General features: G+C 44.0%; 1 protein-coding gene across 2 annotated transcripts in view; it reads right to left on the bottom strand.

Annotated features, from left to right (window-relative positions):
* The window catches only part of LOC142662150 (FXYD domain-containing ion transport regulator 6-like), a 93,683-nt gene extending 69,677 nt beyond the window's left edge, over positions 1 to 24,006 (bottom strand). Inside the window, exon 1 of one of the 2 annotated variants that reach the window (XM_075840150.1) lies at positions 23,844 to 24,006. Coding sequence is in view for 1 of the 2 variants with exons in the window: in XM_075840148.1 (XP_075696263.1) it covers positions 23,504 to 23,618 (115 nt within the window). In the remaining variant the exon portion in view is untranslated. Of the gene's footprint in view, positions 1 to 23,503; positions 23,685 to 23,843 lie in introns of those variants that run through there. The other variant, XM_075840148.1, reaches the window with a different exon arrangement.
* Positions 24,007 to 24,271: the final 265 nt, after the last annotated feature.

Raw genomic sequence — 24,271 nt, 5'->3', positions numbered from 1 at the left:
GCAGATTTTGAACGGCTTACACATAGTTTTCCAAGTTTTTTTTGTGGCGTTTTTCGCCAATGTCCATTGAAGCTAATGCAAGGACTGCACTGAAAAAAACTCAGCGAAAAACACTCAGAAACGAGCGCTACAGGTTATTTCTGCCTCCCATTGATTTAAAAAAAAAAAAAAAGCAGCGAGAAAGGAGGTTTTTTTTCCATGACTGGCCCAAAAAAAATTCTCTGTCTCCCATTGAAATCAATGGCAGGCGATTTTGGCAGTTTTTTGGCGCTGATTCAGACGCAGTTTCCATGCAAATAAACTGTGCGAACTGACCCTTAACCCCTTCCCGACATTTGTCATAAGTATACGTCATGGAAAGCCAGTGCTTCCCACAAAATGTTGTATACTTACGACAAATGCATGGCACCGACTCAGAAGCTTAGTCGGTGCCATCATCCCCGGGTGTCAGCTGTATGTTACAGCTGACATCCTGCTGTAATGGCGGGGACCGAAGTTAGCTCATCGCCAGGGTGTCGATGGCTGCAATGGCAACCAGAGGCCTAGTACGGAAAACTTTCAGCCCCCGCTTGGAGGCATGGCCAGAAAGGCTTCCATAGCCGCTGGCAAGATGGCGCCGGCTAAGGAGTTGAGCCAGCGTCATCAGCGGTGGATGTCAGCTGTATCTTACAGTCGACATCCATCTGTAACGTCATGAATCGGAGCTAGCTCCGATCCCGGCGATTTATCGGGGCCCTAAAATTAGGGAACCAGGAAGGGGAGGGCTCAAACATATCTGCTGGAAGCGAGGGTGCCGTATTATACCGGGACAACACTTCCCAGCAAAATTCCCCAAACTGCAAAGGTGCTGAGTGTGGACCAAAAGGGGGATAAGTAAAGACACCATTTATCAGTGTGACACTGGCCGATGCAGAAAGGATTGCTTCACAGCGTAACACACATCTATGGATTATTTTATTGTTTACCCCATTATTATACCACCTGACTATGCCCCTAATGTACTCCGCACAGCTTACATGTACCCCCACATTATAAATGGAAACACCAGCAATACTCAAACAACACTACTACTAAGCAAAATCTACGCTTCAAAAGCCAAAATGGCGCTCCCACCCATCTGAGCCCTACAGTGTGCCCAAACAGCAGTTTACTTCCACATATATGGCATCGCCATACCCAGGAGAATCCTTTTAACAATTTTTGGGGTGTGTGTCTCCAGTGACATAAGCTGGGCATGACATATTTACCACTGAAATAGCATATCTGGGAAAAAAAAATCATTTTTACTTTGCACCATCCACAGCGCGTTCCTTTATGGAAAAGACCTGTGGGGTGAAAATGTTCACTACACCCCTTAATAAATGCCTTGAGGGGTGTAGTTTCTAAAATGGGGTCACTTCTCAGGGGTTTCTTTTATTACTTCACATCAGAGCCCTGCAATTGTGAACAAATACTTTATATGTCGCCAAATTAGGCCTCATTCACATGGTACTCTTTCACTCCTGAGCCCTGCCGAATATCCAGGCAAAAGATTAGTGCCCCTTGTAGGGTGATTCTAAAACCAGGAAACACATCATAATAATTAGTGAGCTGTCGTGTTATGGTGGCACAAGCTGGACGCCACATATTGGCATATCTATGGAAAAAATCCTATTTTCACTCTGCAATATCGAGTGCACACAAATTTCTGCAAAACACCTGTGGGGTTAACATGCTGACTACACCCCTAGGTGAATACCTTGAGGGGTGTAGTTTCCAAAATGGGGTCACTTCTGGGGGTTTCCATTGTTTTGGCCCCACAGGGGTTTTGCAAATGCTACATAGCGACCAGAAACCAATCCAGCAAAATCTGTACTCCGAAAGCCAGATGGTTCTAGCTCCCACCCTCGGTCTATTTATACCTTCATTTGCTGCTTGTCTTTGCCTGTGATTCTTTCCTGTTTCCTGGCTCTGCTGCTCCTGCTATCATTATTGACCTTGCTTCATTTTGACCCTGGCTTTACTGACTATGCTCCTGCTCTGCGTTTGGTACCTCGTACACTCCTGGTTTGACTCGGCTCGTTCACTACTCTTGTTGCTCACGGTCTTGCCGTGGGCAACTGCCCCATTTCCCTTAGCTTCTGTGTACCCTTGTCTGTTTGTCTGTTGTGCACATATTGAGCGTAGGGACCGTCGCCCAGTTGTACGCCGTCGCCTAGGATGGGCCGTGCAAGTTGGCAGGGACTGAGTGGCGGGTAGATTAGGGCTCACCTGTCTGTCTCCTTACCCCGTCATTACAACACCTCTAGATTAATTCCTCAAGGGGTGTAGTATCCCAAATGGAGTCACTTTTGGGTAGTTTCTACTGTACTGGTACCTTAGGGGCTTTGCAAAAGTGACATGGTGTCAAGAAAACAATCCAGCAAAATCTGTACTCCGAAAGCCAAATGGTGCTCCCTCCCTTCTGAGCCCTGCCGTGTGCCCAAACAGCAGTTTATGACCACATATGGGGTATTTCCATACTCCAGAGAAGTTGCTTTACAAATGTTGTGGTTCTTTTTTTCTTTTATTTGTTGAGAAAATGAAAATTTTTGAGCTAAAGCTACGTCTTATTGAAGAAAAAGGATTTTTATTTTTACTGCCCAATTCTAATAAATTCTATGAAACACCTGTCGGGTAAAAATGCTCACTACACCCCTAGATGAATTCCTAAAGGGGTGTAGTTTCCTAAATGGGGTCACTTTTTGAGCGTTTTTACTGTTTTGGTCCCTTAGGGGCTTTGCAAATGCGACATGGCCTCCGCAAACCATTCCTGCTAAATTTGAGCTCCAAAAGCCAAATGGCGCTCTTTCCCTTCTAAGCCCTGCCGTGTGTCCAATCAGCCGTTTATGACCACATGTGGGGTATTGTTTGACTCGGGAGAAATTGCTTTACAAATGTTGTGGGGCTTTTTCTCCTTTAGTCCTTGTGGAAATTAGAAAAAAAATAGCTAAACCTACATTTTCTTTAAAAGAATGTAGATTTCCATTTTCACGGCCTACTTCCAATAATTTCTGAAATAAACCTGTAGGGTCAAAATGCTCACTACACCGCTAGATAATTTCCTTAAGGGGTGTAGTTTCCCAAATGGGGTCACTTTTGTGGGATTTCCACTGTTTTGGCAACGCAAGAGCCCTTCAAACCTGACATGGTGTCTAGAGTATATTCTAATAAAAAGGAGGCACAAAATCCACTAGGTGCTCCTTTTGCTTCGGAGACCAGTGCTTTAGTCAATTACCACACTAGGGCCACATGTAGAATATTTCCTAAAACTGCAGAACCTCGGGAATAAATATTGAGTTGCGTTTCTCTGGTAAAACTTTGTGTTACCAAAAAAATGGATTAAAAATGAATTTCCGCAACAACAAAAAATGACATATGTAAATTTCACCCCTACTTTGGTTTAATTCCTGTGAAACGTCTAAAGGGTTAATAAATGTTCTAAATGCTGTTTTGAATACTTTGAGGGGTGCCGTTTTTATAATGGGGTGACTTTTTGGGGGTTTCTAATATATGAGGCCCTCAAAGCCACTTCACAACTGAACTGGCCCCTGCAAAAATAGCCTTTTAAAATTTTCTTGAAAATGTGAGAAATTGCTGCTAAATGTGAGAAATTGCTGCCAAAAGTTCTAAGCCTAGAAAAATAAAAGGATGTTCAAAAAACAATGCCTGTCTAAAGTAGACATATGGGGGATGTTAATTAGCGACTATTTTGTGTGGTATAACTGCCTGTCTTACAAGCAGATAAATAAAAATTTCGAAATTGCAAATTTTTGCAATTTTTCGCAAAATGTTGGTGTTTTTCACAATTAAATGCTGAATGTATCGAGCAAATTTTGACAGTAACAAAGTCCAATGTATCCAATGTATCCAATGTATTACCACATAAACTGAAACATGTCAGATTTGAAAAATGAGGCTGTGTCAGGAAGGACAAAAGTGGCCAAAGAGGGAAGGGGTTAAGTTACTATTTTATAATGGGCAGTATAGAAGAGGCTGGACGGCAGCACGGAGGGCTTAAGGGGAAGCCTCCATGACTGCCATAGGAGGGAAGAGAACCAATAGGGGATGAGGTAGTTGGGAGAGGGGAGGGGACGGGGGGGAGTTGTCTGTTCTTCCCGCTGTTTCGGCATTGAGCCGGAAGCAGCGGGAGGAACAACAGGTAGTTAGCTGAGCTCCCACTATTAGTTTTCTTACCTCCCGTGGCAGTGTTAGAATGGCTTCCCCGGCCGCATTGCTTGAGCAGCTGCAGGCTGCAGCGGCGTTTCATGATCCGGGCTGGCTGGAGGAAACAGTTGCAGGGCTGGCCCGGATCCCTCAGGCAGGCCCGTCGCGCTCTTTGTCGGCAGCCGGCAGGGAGGCGCCCCCTTCCCCCACTCTTTTAACAGACGGTAATGTCACCACAGCAGGGGGAGAGATAATCCCCGCGGCCCCTGCTATAATAAAGCAGGTGGCGTCGTCGGGAGCGGTGGCTCAGGCCAGGTCACCACGCCGCTCTCGGCGGTCCCGTCCACCAGAGCGTTTGAGCCCAGACATGGCCCCGCGGGCTCGGCGTCGCAGGGGGAGCCCTTCTAAGGACGCTGCAGGCCAGGTTGTGGGGATGGGCGCCTCTTCCCAGGGCCTGCGTCCTGGCAGGAATCCCCAGCCGCGACGGGGCTTGGCGGCTAACAGGGAGCCGCAGGCCGGGCTCCCGATTACACCCCCGCCTTCAGCCACAGTATGCAGTGTGCAATCCACGGCCGCCCCGCATGGTGATGTACCGGCCAGGGGGCAGGCTGCTTCGAGATCGTCGGGGAGGACGACAAGATCAACGCCGACGTCGAGGCAACAAGTTCGGTCGGAGGTTTGGATCCCTACAGTCGGGCGGCAGGTGGCCGGCCCTTCGGTCAGCATGTCGGGGTCTCCATGTCGTAGATGTCGGTGTGAGAACCAGTCAGCACCAAGAGAAGATTTGGAAGATGGAGAGCTGGATGAGACGCAGCGCGGTCAGGATTTTCCGGCTGGCTGGAATACAGCGCCTGGGCAGCCCGGTGAGTGTGTAACTCCAACGTTACCGTATCCAGCAATTTTCATGTCGGGTTGTGAGGGGGGGTTAGCAAGCGCGGAAGTTGCGGCTGTTGATAGTGGTGTAGTCGGGCGCGATGGCTTAGCTGATTTGGTGGGCTGTTTGCGCGAGTTAGTGGGGCGTTTAGATAGGGCAGCGGCCCCTGTAGTTCCTGTAGTGTCCCCGGCGGTGGTATGGGAAGGTCAGCGTGATGTATTGCCGCGGTCCGTGGGTAGTAATGTTGCGGGGGTGTCAAGAGAAGCGGTAGCGGTGTCGGTTCAAACTGAGGCGCAGAAGGATGGGGATAGAATTAGGCTTGATGATCGCGCACGGGGGGAGGTGTATGTCTGTTTTGAAGGTCCGTTAGGTGCTCATTTGAAGCAGGAAGTGAGAGACCGTATTTGGAATGATGAATATGTGGAGATATTTTCTCTTCTGCCGCTTGCAAAGTTCAATTTGGATAAAAGCAAGCGGGACGAGAGTAAAAAAGAGGAGGAGGAACGCCGGCGGTATAGGCTTATTCTGCAGACGTTCGTGAACTGGTCGCAAGCTTTCGCTATTCTGGCGAGCGGGAGAAGGCGCCGGAAAACTGCTCGGCGTTGTTCTGTTATTTCGATGCTATTGGAGAGGCGTATAGGGCGTATGGTGGGCAGGCGTGGTTGAGGTATGATGAGCAATTTCGGCAGCGAAAAGCGGTTCGGCCGGCGATCCGGTGGGATCAAAAAGATATTGCGCTGTGGTTAAGGGTTACGGCCCCAGTTAAGCAGTCCTTTCCCGGGAGCGTTGGCCAAGGAGGTCAGTCGGGTCAGTCCGGACAGGGTTCAGCTTCAAAGCTGGGTTTCTGCTGGCAGTTCAATGAGGGCCAGTGTAAGTTCGGGGCCGCATGCAAATTTAAACATGTCTGTTCGGAGTGTAACGGGTCCTCTCATGGGGCCGCAAAATGTATGCGAAAAGGGAAACGGTCAGGTCCTCATTCATCCTCCGCTGGTCAAGGGTCGGTCCCCAGTGAGGGTGGAAAGAATGGCATTGTATCTAGCTGAATATCCGGATAGGGCTGCGGCCAAGTTAATTTGGGAGGGGTTTTCGTTTGGTTTTGTTATTCCCCCTCCTCCATATGAGGTGCCGGTTACGCGGCGTAATCTTAAGTCGGCTTATTTGCACTCGTCGGTGGTTTCAGAAAAATTGTTAAAAGAAGTTTCGTTGGGGCGCATGGCCGGTCCTTTTGTCGAGCCTCCGGTTGGGGATTTGGTCGTATCCCCCTTGGGAATCGTGCCGAAACGGGAGCCACATAAATTCCGTTTGATTCACCATTTGTCGTTTCCCAGGGGAGCATCGGTTAATGAGGGGATTGATCATGATTTATGCTCGGTGGTGTACACGTCATTTGACAGAGCGGTGGCGTTGGTGCGAGAGGCGGGACAAGGGGCGTTGCTGGCAAAAACAGACATTGAGGCGGCTTTTCGTTTGCTGCCTGTACATCCAGAAAGCCAACGGTTGTTGGGTTGCTTCTGGAACGGGGGGTTTTACGTCGACAGGTGTCTTCCAATGGGGTGTTCTCTTTCATGCGCATACTTTGAGGCGTTTAGTAGTTTCGTGGAATGGGTGACGAAGGGTGTAGCGGGGGTGGACTCGTTGATACACTATCTGGATGACTTTTTGTGTGTTGGCCCTGGCGGTTCTGCGGTGTGTGGTAACCTATTGTATTGCTTGCAGAAGGTTGCGGGGGATTTCGGGATTCCGTTGGCACCGGAAAAAACTGAGGGCCCAGTTTCCACCATCTGTTTTTTAGGGATCGCGATTGATTCAGTCGCTATGGAGTGCAGGCTGCCTGAGGATAAATTACGTCCATTGAGGCAGGAGGTGAGGCGGGCCTGCCAACATAAAAAGATTACGTTGCGCGAACTCCAGTCGCTGCTGGGGAAGTTGAACTTTGCCTGTAGGATTATGCCAATGGGCAGGATTTTTAGTAGGCGCTTGGCGGCAGCGACGGCGGGTATCAGGGCTTCCCATCATTTTGTGAGGCTTGGTGGGGAACACAAGGCAGACCTGCAGGTATGGGATGAGTTCCTTGGGCAGTATAATGGTAGATCGTTGTGGATGTCCCCGGTGCAAGAAATGAGTGACGTGGAGTTGTTTACGGATGCGGCAGGGTCCGGGGGTTTTGGCGCATATGTGGGGGGTCAATGGTGTGCGGGGAGCTGGCCGGACAGCTGGGTGAGCAGTGGGCTGACACGAAATCTGGCCCTGCTCGAGCTGTTTCCCATCGTGGTTGCAGCGACCATTTGGGGGGACAGGCTCAGGGATAAAAAGGTTCGTTTTCATTGTGATAACATGGGAGTGGTGTTAGCAATTAACAACTTATCGGCATCATCTCCACCGGTGGTTCAGGTGCTGCGTCATCTAGTGTTGTTGTGCTTGTCGTTGAACGCATGGGTGGTGGCGGTGCATGTGCCAGGGGTGTCCAACTGTATTGCTGATGCTCTTTCTCGCTCACAGTGGGATCGCTTTCGTCAATTGGCACCGGGAGCGGATGCGTCCGGCTTGGCGTGCCCGGAACATCTCTGGGAGCTGGTTTCGGTCCCGTGGAAGGGTTGATTGAGCGGTCGCTGGCTAAGGTGACTTGGAACGCTTATGCGGCTTGTTGGCAGCAATGGGAGGAGTGGGTAAGAGTATTGGGCAACGTATGTACGGAGCAAGACAGGTTGGTGGCATTGTTGTATTGGTTGGGTGATGCTTGGGAGGCGGGGTTTTCGCTGGCTAAGGTAAATCGTTTCGTGGCAGGTCTGGCGTTCGGTCTCAAATTACGGGGTTTCCATGATGTATCCAAGCATTTTCTAGTGAAGCAGGCGTTGAAAGGATTGCGGAGAGGCAGGGCGGAAGCGGATCAGAGGCGACCGGTGTCTTTTGCCCTCCTTGGTTCACTGGGCGCATCGCTGGGGGCGGTTTGCAAGTCACCTTATGAGGTAGAGTTGTTTAGGTTGGCTTTTTCCCTTGCGTTTTTTGGGGCGCTCCGAATAGGGGAGTTGGTCTCTCCTAGTAAGGCTAAGGCTGGGGGGTTGCGACAGGCGGATGTTGGTCTCTATCGGGATAGTCTTGAGTTGTTGGTGCGGCGGTCTAAGACTGATCAGTTGGGTCGCGGTAAGCGGATAGTGTTGTTTGCTCTCCCTGGTTCAATGATGTGTCCGGTCGCTTGCATGGGTGCGTTCAGGCCGGGGGGAGGGGTGCCGGAGGCGCCATTGCTCCGTCATGAGAATGGCGCGTTTTTGTCTAAGTATCAATTTGATGCAATATTCAGAAAATGCTTGGCTGTGGTTGGGGTGGGGGACGGGTGCTACTCGTCTCACTCGTTCAGAATTGGCGCGGCTACGGAAGCTGGGCGTTGGGGATTGGATGATGAGGGCGTGCGGCGGATTGGCCGCTGGGAGTCCAATAGGTTTAGGTCTTACGTGCGCCCTCATTTGTTATAATTTGTATGTTGTTTCTGATGATATGTGAGTTTCTTGGCCTTTCTTTCAGATCATCGCCCATGTTTTGTCTGGCTGTTAGGACATTCTTTTGTGCACTGGGGGGCACTGCGGGCGGATGTGCGCCCTGATGGCCGCCAGCTTCGCATTCCGCGTCAGGATGCGGTGTTACATTGGTTGGGATTTCGAGGTATGTTATGGAGCCGGGTATTGGCCGAGTTTCAAACATATGCTCGCCTGGATAGAGTCCCGGAGGTTTTGGTGTTACATGTTAGGGGGAATGATCTAGGGGTACGCCCCTTTCGTGAGCTAGTGCGGGATATAAAGCATGATTTGCTGTGTTTGTGGGCGTCTCATCCGTCCTTGATGATTGTTTGGTCGGACATAGTTCCGAGGAAGGCTTGGCGCCTGGCACGGTCGGTGGAAAGGGTCAACAAGGCCCGCATTAAGGTGAATCGGGCGGTGTCACGATTCGTTGCTAAGAATGGGGGCATTTGTGTTCGTCACAGGGATCTGGAGTCCGGGGTTGGGAACTATTGGCGTAGTGATGGGGTGCATTTGACCGAGGTTGGAATTGATCTGTGGAGCTTGGCCTTAGCAGAAGGAATTGAGAGGGCGGTGGTGGTGTGGAGGAACTCACAGGCTTAAGGTAGTCAAGGCCTGTTTCGCTGTGGCGGGGGGAGTCCTTGAGGTTGGTCAGTACAAAATGGTGGGGGGGTCGCATCGGGGGTATGCGTCCCCCAAAACGGTTCATTTGAAGACTTCATAGGGTGTTACCCCTTTGAAGTGGTCTTCTGGTGGAAAGTATATCATTTGAAGACTTCATCGGGTGTTATCCCTTTGAAGTGGTCTTCTGGTGGTTGGAGCCATCTGCAGAGGTGAGCGGTGCTTCCGAGCTGGTTTACGGCTGGAGGTAAAGAGTTTGGTGGTGGTTTGCAGATGGCTAATTTAAAAGGAAAAAGATTCGGTTTTAAAATGGCTTTAAGGACTTCCCCTGCTCTGTTAAAGTATTAAAATATGTTTATGGTTAATTCTGATTCTGACCCATGTTGGGTCATGTGAATTGGAAGTGGAGTTATCCGAATGTTTCGGATTAAATTGCATTTAAATAATGTAAATAAATAAACGGCTGCTGTGGCCAATTTCAAATCCAACCTCGGTTGTCACGTGTCGTTATTGGGAGATGGGCAGGAAAAAAGGGGAACAGGTTCATTAGGTAAAACATGGCATGACTCTACTTAGGCCAGTCAAGAAGAGGCTGGACGGCAGCACGGAGGGCTTAAGGGGAAGCCTCCATGACTGCCATAGGAGGGAAGAGAACCAATAGGGGATGAGGTAGTTGGGAGAGGGGAGGGGACGGGGGGGAGTTGTCTGTTCTTCCCGCTGTTTCGGCACTGAGCCGGAAGCAGCGGGAGGAACAACAGGTAGTTAGCTGAGCTCCCACCCTCCCGCCCTTAAGTAGGGGTTGGCCTGGGGATCGGTGTGTTATGTTTTGTTATTGATTTATGCTGTATAATTTCATAACTTGTGTTTCTCATTTTCTTTTGAGCAGGTTCAGATGTCATGGCAGCTGGTGGGGGGAGTCCTTGAGGTTGGTCAGTACAAAATGGTGGGGGGGTCGCATCGGGGGTATGCGTCCCCCAAAACGGTTCATTTGAAGACTTCATAGGGTGTTACCCCTTTGAAGTGGTCTTCTGGTGGAAAGTATATCATTTGAAGACTTCATCGGGTGTTATCCCTTTGAAGTGGTCTTCTGGTGGTTGGAGCCATCTGCAGAGGTGAGCGGTGCTTCCGAGCTGGTTTACGGCTGGAGGTAAAGAGTTTGGTGGTGGTTTGCAGATGGCTAATTTAAAAGGAAAAAGATTCGTTTTTAAAATGGCTTCAAGGACTTCCCCTGCTCTGTTAAAGTATTAAAATATGTTTATGGTTAATTCTGATTCTGACCCATGTTGGGTCATGTGAATTGGAAGTGGAGTTATCCGAATGTTTCGGATTAAATTGCATTTAAATAATGTAAATAAATAAACGGCTGCTGTGGCCAATTTCATATCCAACCTCGGTTGTCACGTGTCGTTATTGGGAGATGGGCAGGAAAAAAGGGGAACAGGTTCATTAGGTAAAACATGGCATGACTCTACTTAGGCCAGTCAAGTTTGGCATGGCTCTCTGAACCAGGTTGGCACATGGCAGGTTGTATGGATTTTTCTATATACACACCTTTTTTTTGTCGATTGTTACTGTTTGTAGAAGCTGTATTTAATATTTGCTTTTCACACCCACATGAAAGGCATTTATATTTTCTTTGGTTGGGTTAGATTTCTTCCTTTGTTTTGTTTGTTGTACAATAGAAGTTAACCTTTCTTTTTCGCTGCCTTGTCTATATAATTTATTAGCCAGCATGACTACGCAGCATGACCTGGCAATGGAAACCATCATAGGACATCCATAAAGACAACCCAGAATCATACTGTAGGCACTGGATTCAGATTTCTAAGCACATTGACTACCGGGCTCCTGGGAATTGTCCAGCCGTTCACTTAAACATTTGGAAAGATTTACAAAGTGAAATGCACCAAAATTCAAGCGCAAAAGCATTGAGTACATGGCCCTGCTTATATTTTAGGTATTCTATGGTAGGTAATGCCAAATCTATTATGCCTTTTATACATTTTTTACCCATACCTTGACAGTATTGAAAAGTATTAGCAAAAACGGCTGTGGCGAAAATACATTTTTGTGCTAAATATTGATGTATATTTATGCCAGCCATTAGGTTGGGTAAGGAAGAGAAAAGTGTGTAAAATGCTTATTTAGAAGTGTCATATATATATAATGCCATGTGCGTTATTTTGATAAATTTGGTGCAATTTTTACCAATATGTAAATTCAGACATTCCAAGACATTACTGATAAATCTCCTCCATTGTTTTAATAATAAGAGTATTTTCAGATGACCATATTTCAGGCGTACCTTACGCCTCGTAATACGCCCAAAAAAAGAGCCTAGAAACAGCTCCCATAAACCAGGCATTTTTTAAGCAGATTTGCCAAACGCTTTTGAAGTGTTTTTTCACGAGTTTAGAAACAGTAGAAGCTTGTGATTGTGAGGCGTAATCCTGCAAACTTGATATCTCTGTGTTTATTTCCAGTGTAAACTCAGATGTGAAAGACTGACTTTTTTTACATCCGAATCACACCCGTGCAGGACCTGTTTTCACTGATTCCTCATAGACTTGAGTCACAGTCATAGATTTAGGTTCGTCAGAATCAGGCCTAACACTGACAGTACGTGATGTAGCATGAGCTATAGGTAGATGTGGTGTATTGTCACATGAAAGCTAAAGACGCTGACATATAAAGGTCCGCTCACGCGGCCTGACGTGGGCTGTGTTAACGAGCGCCGATCAACAAGGAGCTATGAGAAGTAATGTATGGGGACGAGCGATTATGAATACTATCGCTCCTCCCCATACGTTTTTATCATGTCGGCTGCCGATAACAATAATATTTTTGGCTGCATAAATGATACAATCAGCCGATGAACGTGCATTTGCTTGTTCATCGGTTGATCGTTGCACTGTTTACACATGATCGGGAACGAGTGCTTTGTTAACGCTCTTTTGCCCGATAATTGGCCCGTGTAAAAGGTCTTTAACTGTTCTTCAGGGGAAAATGGAGAAAAAGTTCATGCAGTCTTTTATGTCACGGCGCCAGGCTAGTAAGAACAATTGCAATATGTAAAAAAATGGATCTTTCTTTATTTGTGCAGACTACGCGTTTCAGGACGGTACCGGTCCCTTCGTCAGGTCAAGTATAATTGCAGACTACACGTTTCAAGACCGTACCAGTCCCTTCATCAGGTCAAGTATCATTCATTATACTTGACCTGACGAAGGGACAGGTACAGTCCTGAAACGCGTAGTCTGCACAAATAAAGAAAGAGACATTTGTTACATATTGTGATTGTTTATACTAGCCTGGCGCTGTCACCTAAAGACTGCATGAACTTTTTCTCAGTTTTCCCCTGCATTCAATCTCATCTCCACTACAAGGATTTATCCTTCCAGGGATCGCAGTAGGAGGCTGCCGGCATACATTACTACCATATAGATTCACGACCGCTGGTTCCTCTGATGTTATGCCTACTAACAGAGAATAGGTCAACTGCTGAGTCTTGTGGTACTAGACGAATGTCCTCATGATACAGATTGTACATTAAACAACATCGCCTCTGAGGAGCGCCACTGTCTCCCTTTTTTCCTCACTTTCTCGTATACACTTAATTGTTCTTAAACACCATTGAACATAAGTAAATAACTACATTGGGACTTTCTTAAGATCCAGACTGTTCCATCACAGGAATGACATAGAAGACAGACTAGGAGGTGCTAACAGAGCCAGGATACCTGTTGCTACAAATCCATCACTGTCTTTCACTGCAGTCCAAGTGCTAACAGGTGTAAAGCTCAGGATGATGACAGTGTACAAGAGACGATCCACCATGGGCATGTCATTAGATGTTATTCGCCTACTGCGCACAACACAGTACTTACTGTCCTATCAAACATCAAAAATAATCCATTAGCATCTCGGTCAGCACAAAAACATTTTAAATGCAATGAAAATGGAATATACATGTATACTATATGGAAAAAAGTATTGGCACACCTACACATTACACCTACAGGAGCTGTTATGACATCCCATTCTTAATCCATAGGCATTAATATGGAGTTGGTCTCCCTACTGGCTTCGCAGCTAAAACATCTTCCACTCTTCTGAGAAGACTTTCTACAAAATAGTGTCTGTGGGAATTTTTCCTCATTCATCCAGAAGAATATTTGTGAAGTCAGACAGTGGTGTTGGAGGAGACGACCTGGCTCGCAATCTCCCTTTTAGTTCATCCCAAAGGCTGATGAATACCTCAGTTCGAGGTCGAAACGCGTAGCTTCTGTGACCATTTTTGTGACACATGTTGTTTTATTACACATGTCTTTTTTAAATAAATAAATCTCCGCTCATTGTGATACTCTGCCTTGACTGGGAATTTGGTCCAATCCTTCACACTAGCGCAGGAGCCTACTAAGAGTGATTATTTTTTTCAAAATGATCTGGAACCACTTCTCCACATCGACCCCCGCAGATTTTCCAGACCCAGACTCGTCCATCCGACTGCCAGATAGATAAGTGTGATTCATCTCTCCTCAGAACACTTTTCCACTGCTCCAGAGTCCAGTGGCGGCGGCTTTACACCACTTCATCCGACACTTGGCATTGTGCTTGGTGATTTAAGACTGGCATGCAGCTGCAAGCCTTACATCCAGACTTAGCCCATACATAAGAGTGTCACTGTTTCTGGTAAAAAAGCAGACTATTTTCTTCTAATCCTGTACAACCTCTAGAACATTTTAATCCCTAACTACACTGAAAACTATAAATTATGATGTGACCAGGAAGTATAGTGTTTAGATGTAAAGATAACGGGTATCAGATGTGCCTTCAATGAGTAGTTCTGTAGCTCAGTGACTACAAAGACACATAACTGAGCAAGTCGTAGTATCTGTAGGAATATGTATCTGAAATGTTTTAAACTTTATAGGACACATAACAAAAGAGAATTAAAAAGTATCCTACAGTATACATCAAAAATGTGAAAACGAATGTTTGAAATACTGAACATCAAAGCAGGAGTTATAGAGTAAATTTCAATGGGTCAAATAGTTTAAAGCGGCAACCCCCTTTAAGGAGTTAAAAGAGATTTTTTTACCTCAAAGTGCAGATACACCAAACAAATTAAAACGAAAACTTTAAAAAAAAATCTATCTATCTATCATCTATCTATCTATCTATCTATCTATCTATCTATCTATCTATCTATCTATCTATCTATCTATCTATCTATCTATCTATCTATCAGTAGAAATATATAGATAAGTGTAAGGCCCGCGGTCATGGACCACCCACCGGCTGCCCTCACCTGCCAGCGTCCGCAGACCTCTGCTCCTCTGCTGGCGTTTCCTTCCCTGGAGACGCCAGCACACGCGGCTGTCCTGCTCTGAAGGCTTTCCTAAGGTGCGCTTGTCCCCAGCCTTAAAGGGCCAGCACTCACACCCATAAAATGTTCCCTGACCAATCCCCAGATCACCCTGGACTATAAAAAGGGCTCTGCTCTTCCACTCCTTGCCGGAGCATTGTTGTTATCTACCTATGTTCGTATAGCAAATGGTCCCTTAGTTGTATCCTGTTCCCAGTGTTCACGTATCCTGCTTCCTGTATCCTGTAACTGTGTTTGTTTCTGAGCTGAAGTCTAGTGTTGGAGTCGTGTTGTGTCATTTGCCACATCCAGCGTCATCTACCACGCCAAGCGTCATCTGCCATGCCAAGCATCATGTGCCACGAATCTGTGCCAAAGCGTCTGCTACATCTCATGTCTGTCTGGACCCTTACTGGTACTCTCGTGCTAAGACTTTTGCATAGACTGTTGTTTGACCAGCTTCCACTCCGCTACAGCGGAGCAGTCTAGTGGGTCCACGTACCCCAGGAGCGTAACAATATGGGAAGACCATCTCCCCAAAGTGGGGCTCAACACAAATGTTATATATGCATTATACTCATATTACAAGTATTTATTGTTCAGACTTTAGAATTGCCTCTATACTCAGCCATGTGCATGTGTGTATACAGGGAGGGGGAATCTGCTGCCATGCTATTAAAAGCTTGTCTATCCACTGTGCTCATGTTAATTACTAGTTAGGAAAAAATCCTCTTGCTCTGCCTTTTACTAAACTCTTTTCTTGAATCCTTCCCAAGTAGCTTTTATTAAATACGCTTGATAAGCAATTTAGATCAAATAATTTTTATCATGCCCATAAAGGACAGGAAATATTGGTGCCACACTTAAGTTTATTTTCCATGTGCAAAATGAATGGAAACAAAACCTCATTTATCTACGGTGGAAATGTGAAAATCATTGACATAAATAGATAAACTGGAATGTGCGGACATATTTAATCTTCTTGCCGCCAGAGGCATTTTTTGAGTTCAGAGAATTGTAATTTGTAAGATGCCTGGGTGCAAATACTGAAATCCTAGTGGTGAGTATATACTGTATATAAAAATTTCAAAATGATCAAGCTAGTATAATTTGCCTTGCTGGTAGATATTTATATACTATAGATTCACACTCATTACTAAGGTAAAAAAATGTAATTATATAGCACATCAATTCATTTGTCTTTGACTAGTACTTGTTGTCTGAGAAGGGGAATTATTTATAGGTTAAGTTTGAAACCGTTTTATATGGGGGATATAAAGACATTACAAGACTTCCAGATTGGCACTGCAGCAAATCACAATGCAGGCATACCCTATAATATGGAATGGCTGATGCTAGCTACCATATTCCTAGACCCGTCCATAGGGTACTACACGATGGCCATTCCACATCCTGTTACCTCTTCTGCTAGGACTTTCCACAACCATCTGAAGCAATGTGAACGCTAATTTTTGCAAGGCTTTACAGGCAACTTACTGACATTAATGGATGTCCATTTGGTCCTCCAGTGGCGAGAACCATGTAAGGACATAGCTCTTGACTTTAGTTATCAGAGTGTAAGGGTCCTTTTTACACCAGCCTATTTTGGCCGCAACAACGAGTACCGATCAACATGACAGCTCGTTGATCACCGCTCGTTTGCTCCTTTCACAATGAGCTAGTATGGCGACAAGTGCTCATTACTACGATCCCTCATCCTCATACATTTCTATCACGTTGGCAGCACGTCTCCCTGTTTACAAAGGGAGATGTGTTGCCGACAACGATAATATTTTCGGCTGCAGAAACGAGACGATCAGCAGATAAACGACTGATCATGTTCGTTCATTGGCTGATCGTTGCCCTGAACACTCGTTTGCCCTATACGTGGGCCTTGTAAAATGGCCCTAAGGGAGTTCTCTCCATCAGTTTAAACCCTGATAGCATATTAAACAAAGGGTTTTCTAAAGTGGAAACTCCCTTTATGTAAAATACCGGCGGATTACTAGAGAAATGTGAGAGAGATAGGGAGAGCAGGCCAGACAGGTGGCGATTTTGAAATGAACAACGCCTTCCCTACCAGCCTACCGAAGCTGTATAAATTTACAGTCACAGGCGTTCCTGCACCTGTATACACATTTTGTTTCATTTTGCTGGAATGGGCTGTTCAAACTTTTGTGTTGTTTATGTGATTCATATATGTGGGGTTAGTGATTGCCTCCATTTTTTGATCTTGCACTCCTCTCATTCTGCCCGGTGTGATTTTAATTAGTTTAATGCTGGTTCCTACCATCCCCAAGTATATGTAGACTTAATCCCAGTTCTGGGTGTATGTGCAGCGTAAGTTCCCACCTCATAGAGGACGCCTTGTTGTGGCATGTGGGCTCACACAATTTGATAAAAATGTAGGCTAAGAATCTCCCTATTGTAAGTAGATTTAGCAGTAATGCATATTTATTTATATTTAGTGGCTTATGTGGCATTAGTGTTCACAAAGAGCTGTGACAATTTTCTTGTGTGTTCCCTACCAGCCTGTCCTTTTTCCACCAATGTAGCCTTTACTTATAATAATGCATCTCTAGAATTTTTGTCTCTATTCCTATATTTTGGCTGCATTGAAGCTCCACATGTTGCAGATTTAAAATGAACAGCATAGGGCAGTGAAATATTCACTATTATACATACATTCTGCCTGCTCTGTTTCTGCCTTAATACTACAACTGCTGCCAGATCCAATTTTAGTCACTAACTCCAATGAAAAGCAAACAGATGGCCGCCTTATATGTAAACATGTAAACTCTGTCTGAGTGTACCCATTCAGCACTGCTACCAATGAGAACAAGCCAACAAGTGATATGAGGGGTCTAATAGATTACTGAATGTTGAATGATTTTATAACAGCAATGATATTGAGTCATGCATGTGGATCCTAGCAAAATATACAGTTCAGGCAAAATCGGCTGTTTAACCCTGTAAACCCATTCATGAATAACCCACTTTTTAACAAAAGGTGTTACTTAGAGTTATTAATTGAGTTTGAGCACGTTGCCTATCCTCAACTGCAGAAAGAGTTAGAGGTGGGCACCATGCTGTATTCACATCAATGTGTTAATTCTTTGCACCTTAGTATCTTTCTATCAATATGGCCACAACCACAGCAATGACCCATTATGTAAAGAAAGATACAGTGAACCTGAAATGTCCATGCCCCCAAAATAAGTGCCCAAATAACACTATCAAGGTCCGCATAATACATCCATGAATAGCCCTTTCATAGTAAAATATGATGCCAAAATAATACCACCATACAGTGCGCACATAGTAACATTATATGGTACCATTGTATTGTAGTCAACATAGCGTTCAAATAATAGCTCCATTTACTGCATGCATAATAGGCAGGTGCCATACCTAAATAATACCTCAATATTATTGCCATAATGCTAGTACCCCTTTCTTAGTGCTAGCAACAGTGCCCCTATAATAGTTCCAGCCATAGTGCCCATTCATTAGAGCCAGTCAGTCTCCATGTAATATTAACAGTGTACATACTATAGTACCAGCTACAGTGCCCCTTTAAACGTATCATCCATAGTGTCCCTACATTAGCGCCAATCACAGTTCCTGCTCTATAATAATGTCAGCCACAGTGTCCTTGTAATAGTGCCAATGATAGTGACTGCCACATTGAAAATCATAGTCTACATACTGTAGATTAGTGTAACAGCGCTTTTATAGTAGTACTAGCATCAGTGCCCTTAAAATAATGCTAGTCACAGTGCTTCTGTAATAGTTCCAGCCATAATGCCCATACAATAGTGCTAGTCACAGTCTGCATGTAATAGTAATATTGTACATACAATAGTACCAACTACAGTGCCCCTTTAATAGTGTCATCCATAATGATCCTACATTAGCGCCAATCACAGTTCGTCCTCCGTAATAATGTCAGTCACCATGTTCCGGTAGTAGTGCCAACTATAGTGACAGTCACAGTCTATATATTTTAGTGAAACAGCACTTTGATAGTAGTACTTGCATCAGTGCCCTTAAAAGAATACAAGTCACAGTGCCCATATAATAGTGCCAGCCACAATGTCAATCCAGAAGCTACAAACAAGTCATGTATAAAAGGGTCCTGGAGCTGGAGCCCTCACTGATGTTCAGACCGCATGGTCCCGAAATTGATTTTAACGGTAGCAGTAGTTTAATAGTAGTGACTTATGGAGTGAGAGGATCAATGTATCTCTTGTAACAAGTCTGCTTGGAATTAAACGCTTTCATTAGAACAATCCATGGAGCAATGCAATTCTTTTAAATTTGATGTTTGGTGAACTATTCCTCAGTGATACAAATATCAAAATAAACTGTTGCTCCTTTTCATTCTAATAAGAAAAAAACATCAGCTTGATATCGGAACAGGAAAACAATGTTTGTTTGTAGCTTCATCTCTGCCAATCTGTGAATATCATTAGCCTATTATCTCTTTTATTATCTCCTGTCGGGGGATTGCTTTGTGAAAGTGAATAAAGTGATGGATGTCCGCTGGACTGTATCTCTGTTTTCTTCTAGGCTGAGCACAGTGGGTGGTGGGGGGTTAGTTAGTTTCCCCACCAGATACAAGAATAAAGATAAAATAACATGTAAAATATGGAGAGAGAAGAGGCAGTAAGAATACCATCTATCATTAACAGTCACTTTACAAGTTTTTACAAATGTGTCCCGGCATGGTATTACAGCCACTTCTTCGCCTGGAGACATCTCTGCCGGGTCTGCCCACCTGCAGTTACACCTCAGCAGAAATAGAACCTGTTAAGTTCTCAATTTATTCTCTTGCCTGAGGTTTAATGTAATTGGGTGTGATAGTCGTTTGCCTGGAAATAATCTATTTTCTGACAATCTATTATATGTATAGTGCCAGCCAGAGCCAGATTGTAGGGAGGGCAAAAGGGGAAATTGCCCAGTGTCCTCCATCACCTAAAAGCCCCCACATCCCAGTTCCCTCAAGCTATCCCCATACACACTCAGTTTTTTTTAGTGGACCACCAACAATAGAAATGTTTTAACATGTGACAGAAGAAGTAATTATGCAGATTTTAGTAAAATATTTTACTAAGGGCGGATTCAGACGAACGTGAGCATTTAGCGCGCGCAAAAAAATGCTGCGTTTTGCGCGCGCGGCAGCAGCAGCGTGTCAGCTCTGTGTGTCCTGTTCATATGGATGCGCGGCTGTGTGATTTTCGCGCCGCCGCCATCATTATGACACTCCGCTTGGATGTTTGTAAACAGAAAAGCACGTGGTGTTTTTCTGTTTACATTCATTCTTTTACTGCTGTTGCGCGAATAATGCTTGTCCCACGGAAGTGCTTCCGTGGGGCATATGTGATTTTCACGCACCCATTGACTTCAATGGGTGTGTGATGCGCGAAAAACGCCTAAATATAGAACATGTCGTGAGTTTTACGCAGCGGACTCACGCTGCGCAAAACTCACGGACTGTCTGCACTGCCCCATAGACTTGTCTAGGTCCGTGCGACCAGCGTGAATACCACGCGGGCTGCACGGACGAAAATCACGTTTGTCTGAATCCGCCCTAAGGGTCGAAACGCCTTTTTCTTTGTTGATGCCCCGTGTGCCCACACTGATATGTAGAAGAAATACACTGACCGGGGCGTTTATCTTTATTGCCGCTGGCTCTGCATACCTCAGGACGCAAAGGATGAGACATGTTAAAATTCAATATGTAGATCCATGTTTTCCCCAACGATAGACATGAAGGGACAGATGGACTGCTCCCACACACATTAGACTGTTGGTGGGATCTGCCAACAATTATCTAATGTGTATCACCAACTTAACCTAGCTTCACATTATATGACACTTTTACGACACTTTTATGACACCTCCATCATATTTTTTACCTAGGGGTTTCCACCAACCTGGTGCAAGCCTGACTAACGGTGGTCAAAGTTATATCTTCTTTCATTTATTTCTTAATGTTTATATTGTGCCAACGTTCATTAAAGTGTTATGCAAAGTTACACAATAAGGTATAAAAAGTCCACAAATCCTTGTGATTCAACCTGTAATCATGTAGTGTTGATCCAGAGCAAGAAAAATGACAACATGTGTGAGGCAGTTACCAATTGTCCTCATGTTAGAAGAAAACATTTCCAGACTCCAAATGTTATTCCAAATGAATTTCTGTATTCGTTACGAATGTCAAGATATCTAATATTTACATACAGTTTTAGCGTGTTGTTTGCTGTGTTTTTTTCATGTATGGTAAAATGTGATCATGGCCTAGTAGCTCTAGGGTGCAATTCTATGGCTGTAGTTATAGTCCATGTTCCAACCACATAACAAAAGCCTAAATGATCTTTATATTGGAGATGTAATGTCACTGTGCATTTTCCCCTTTTTCCTTCATACAAAACCTCATATTTCGGAGCAGTACTGCTATAAATAGTAGAATCTGGCAGAAACTCACAAAAACAGAAAGGCCGATCTGGGCGTCACACTGCCGGCGGCTGCCAGGAGGATCGAGGCCTTGAGAGGTTCTCTAACACGCAGTGGGAGAGGGCACCACAGATAAAACTGGCAAGACCATGGTAGAATAGTATAACACATTTGAAGATTAGTATATGACACACTGAAGGGCAGCAAAACCTTGAGAAAGACTGGACTGCTTAACCCTATAAATACTCCTATAAAGTCAAAGCTATTGTATGAATGAATATAGGCATAAGATATCAGACAACCGCTGCCAATAACTTCATAAATCATTAATAATCTTAGCCCTCAATGCTTCTCTACATTTGTTCTTTTAGCCGTTAGCTTGAAAACCTTCCTTCAAATAGTGATTCACATGTTTTTCACTGATTTTTCTCCCTTAACAACATTAGGATGTAAGTAAGGACTTAATGCAGGACAGACAGGATTATATCAGATATGGGATCCTGTCTCACATCAGCAGGCCTTTCTGCAAATTCATGGAGAAGTGTAACATGATATTTAGTCATTCCCCAGCCTAAATGGCTGATATCAGGGAACAACAGACTATATCCAACAGCAAAGCAGATGTAGATAACTGGAAGAGTGATTACAGAAGACGATTTTCCATATCCAGAATCTACCTGGACTTGGATAAATGTCTAATTCAATAAATTGGAGATTGTCAAGAAGGAAATGTGTCTGGGTTGTTGTATCTACCATGTAGTAGTTCAACATCGTTCTCGTTATACAATAAATACGACTTAATTTATCTCAATGAACATATACAATATCTAAATACTACATGTGCTAGGGTATAGAAAATAACATCTTTCATATTAAGATCATCCTGATATCATGGTATTTTAAAAAAGTTTTTATTTATTTTTTGTTAAAAAAATGTTTTCCTTTTTGGGATACAGCTTCTATGTATCCTGAATACATAGAAGCTGTACCTTGCACTCAAACCCAAATCCGTCAGATCTGCAAGACTGACGGCTTCAGTGATAGTTCATGAACTTAGATGTGATGGATAACAGGTGGATCCGGTGTGTCAGAGACACACAGGACCCGCTGTCACTGAAGCCGTCAGTCCTGCACACCTGACGTATTCGGTTTGAGCGCAAGATACAGCTTCTATGTATCCAGGATACATAGAAGCTGTATCTCAAAAAGTAACAAAAATATATACTAAAAACCAATTAAAAACTTGTTTAAAATACCTTGATACAGTACATATATATATATTTTAAAGTGTTCAAAGGTTTACATAGCTTTTGAGGTGAAAGCAATTCTTTACTTTAATGTACATTAAGAGCTTTGGGTACAATGTATGGAAGGTAAGTTCCAATATTACACACTTGTCCACATTTGTTTTGGCCTAATTTGTATTTTAAATGGTTTCTACCATAAAGGTGCCCATATACGTTAGACAAAACTCAACCAAACCCACTGATTTCCTCGAGTTTAACCAACGATCTATTATGGATTGGGTGCGTTAGATTACCCCATTCCTGATCCTTTTTTCACACGGGTGATAAACCCCTGCCAGAAATGTCTAGCAGCAGCTTATTCCCCTCTCCCCATTAAAATAAACATGTTTATGGTGGACTAGGGAGAAATAATATTTAATATGCTGTGTATTCCCTCTTTTTCTGCTGTACATATAGTCATCTATGATTGTACCATGCCACAGAGTATATTACAACAGCATCTGCTAACATCGTTCACACACATACGGAGGTTCCCAGTACTGGTGTGTATGTAAGGTAAAGCAGTGATCATGGGGGAAGACATTTTCCTGTACTCTCTTTCAGTAATCCCATGGAAGAACACTATAGTCAGCCTTGCTCCTGTCTGAAATGGCTGCTTACAGAGAGCAATAACGTGCATAACATATGTACATAACAGACTTTAGTCTTACTGTTCATGTAAGATTCAACATAACCCGCACTTATGTAGCACATACAATTGGTAATACTGTACAAATGAATTGAAATAAAGTCTAGTATCCCTTCCAACTAGATAATAAACCACAGGTAATTATTACAGTCCAGTTGGATGACAAATATGATTTCACCTTACACAAACCACAAGTAACTGCTATATGTGTAGCTGGATGTCAAAAGTCTTCTATTTTGCCTATATATATATTTTTTTTACTTATTTATATATATTTATTTTGTTTGTATGTTCATATATACTGTATATATATTTTGCTTATTTATATATATTTTTATATATATTTATATATATCTATTTTTTATATTTTTTTGCTTATTTATATATTTTTATATAATTGTATTTATTTATTTTGTTTGTATGTTTATATATATGTATATTTATTTTGCTTATTTATACATATTTATTTATTTTACTCATATCTATATATATTTATATATCATCATTTTTTTATTATATAAATATCATGAAACAAAAAGTAATAAATACCAGAATAGCAGGTTCTAGTGCAGTCAGCAGTGTCCGCAAAGAATGAAGTGTCTACAAGTCCAGAATTATTTTTAGCCTCCTGTGAAAATCCCTCACACTCCTTTATCCCAGACATGCCAGCCCTCTCTGTGCGGAGACTTCTTTATCAGGGATCTCCTCTTCTGAATTATACAGATATAGACAGACAAACTTCATTCCTGCAAACCTCAAGAATTTCCTCCAGCCAAGCTTCATAGGAGGCTTTTCCCAGCCACAGCTGGAGTGAGAAGAGTTGTCTGCCTTTCTATCCAGAACAGGTCTCCTCTTAGTTCTTTTGTTAAGCTTAGGCCACATCACTTACCTCTTTACAAGCGTCTCCTCTTTCTGCTTTATGTATATCCAATGGATTTCACTTCTTTGTTGTCCTAAATCCCCAGTCCTGAGGTGCAACACTCCTTGTAGGTTTACTTTCTTGGTCAGACACTCCTCTGTTCTGCCTGTGTCCTTACATTCAGGACTTATGACGCGCAGCTGCTACTAGTGAAACAGCTGCACTATCCCACATTCTGGAATCTTCGCTATGGGAAGTGGGATCAGTCTGAGCAAAGGACTATGGGATATTTTTTAACACGCTGTACCAAAATAAGAAATATGAGTGTCAGTGCAATGCCATGCATGCTGTGCCCATAGGATGGTTTATTAGATACTTGGAACATGCAAAAGGGTCACCATCTCATTGTCAATACACACTGTATTGACAAAAGTATTGGGATAGCTACACATTACCAG

Source organism: Rhinoderma darwinii, chromosome 10, assembly GCF_050947455.1.
Source record: "Rhinoderma darwinii isolate aRhiDar2 chromosome 10, aRhiDar2.hap1, whole genome shotgun sequence".
Classification (NCBI taxonomy): Eukaryota; Metazoa; Chordata; class Amphibia; order Anura; family Rhinodermatidae; genus Rhinoderma; species Rhinoderma darwinii.
Note: the sequence above shows the minus strand (reverse complement) of the source record. Positions and strands in the feature narration are given on the sequence as shown.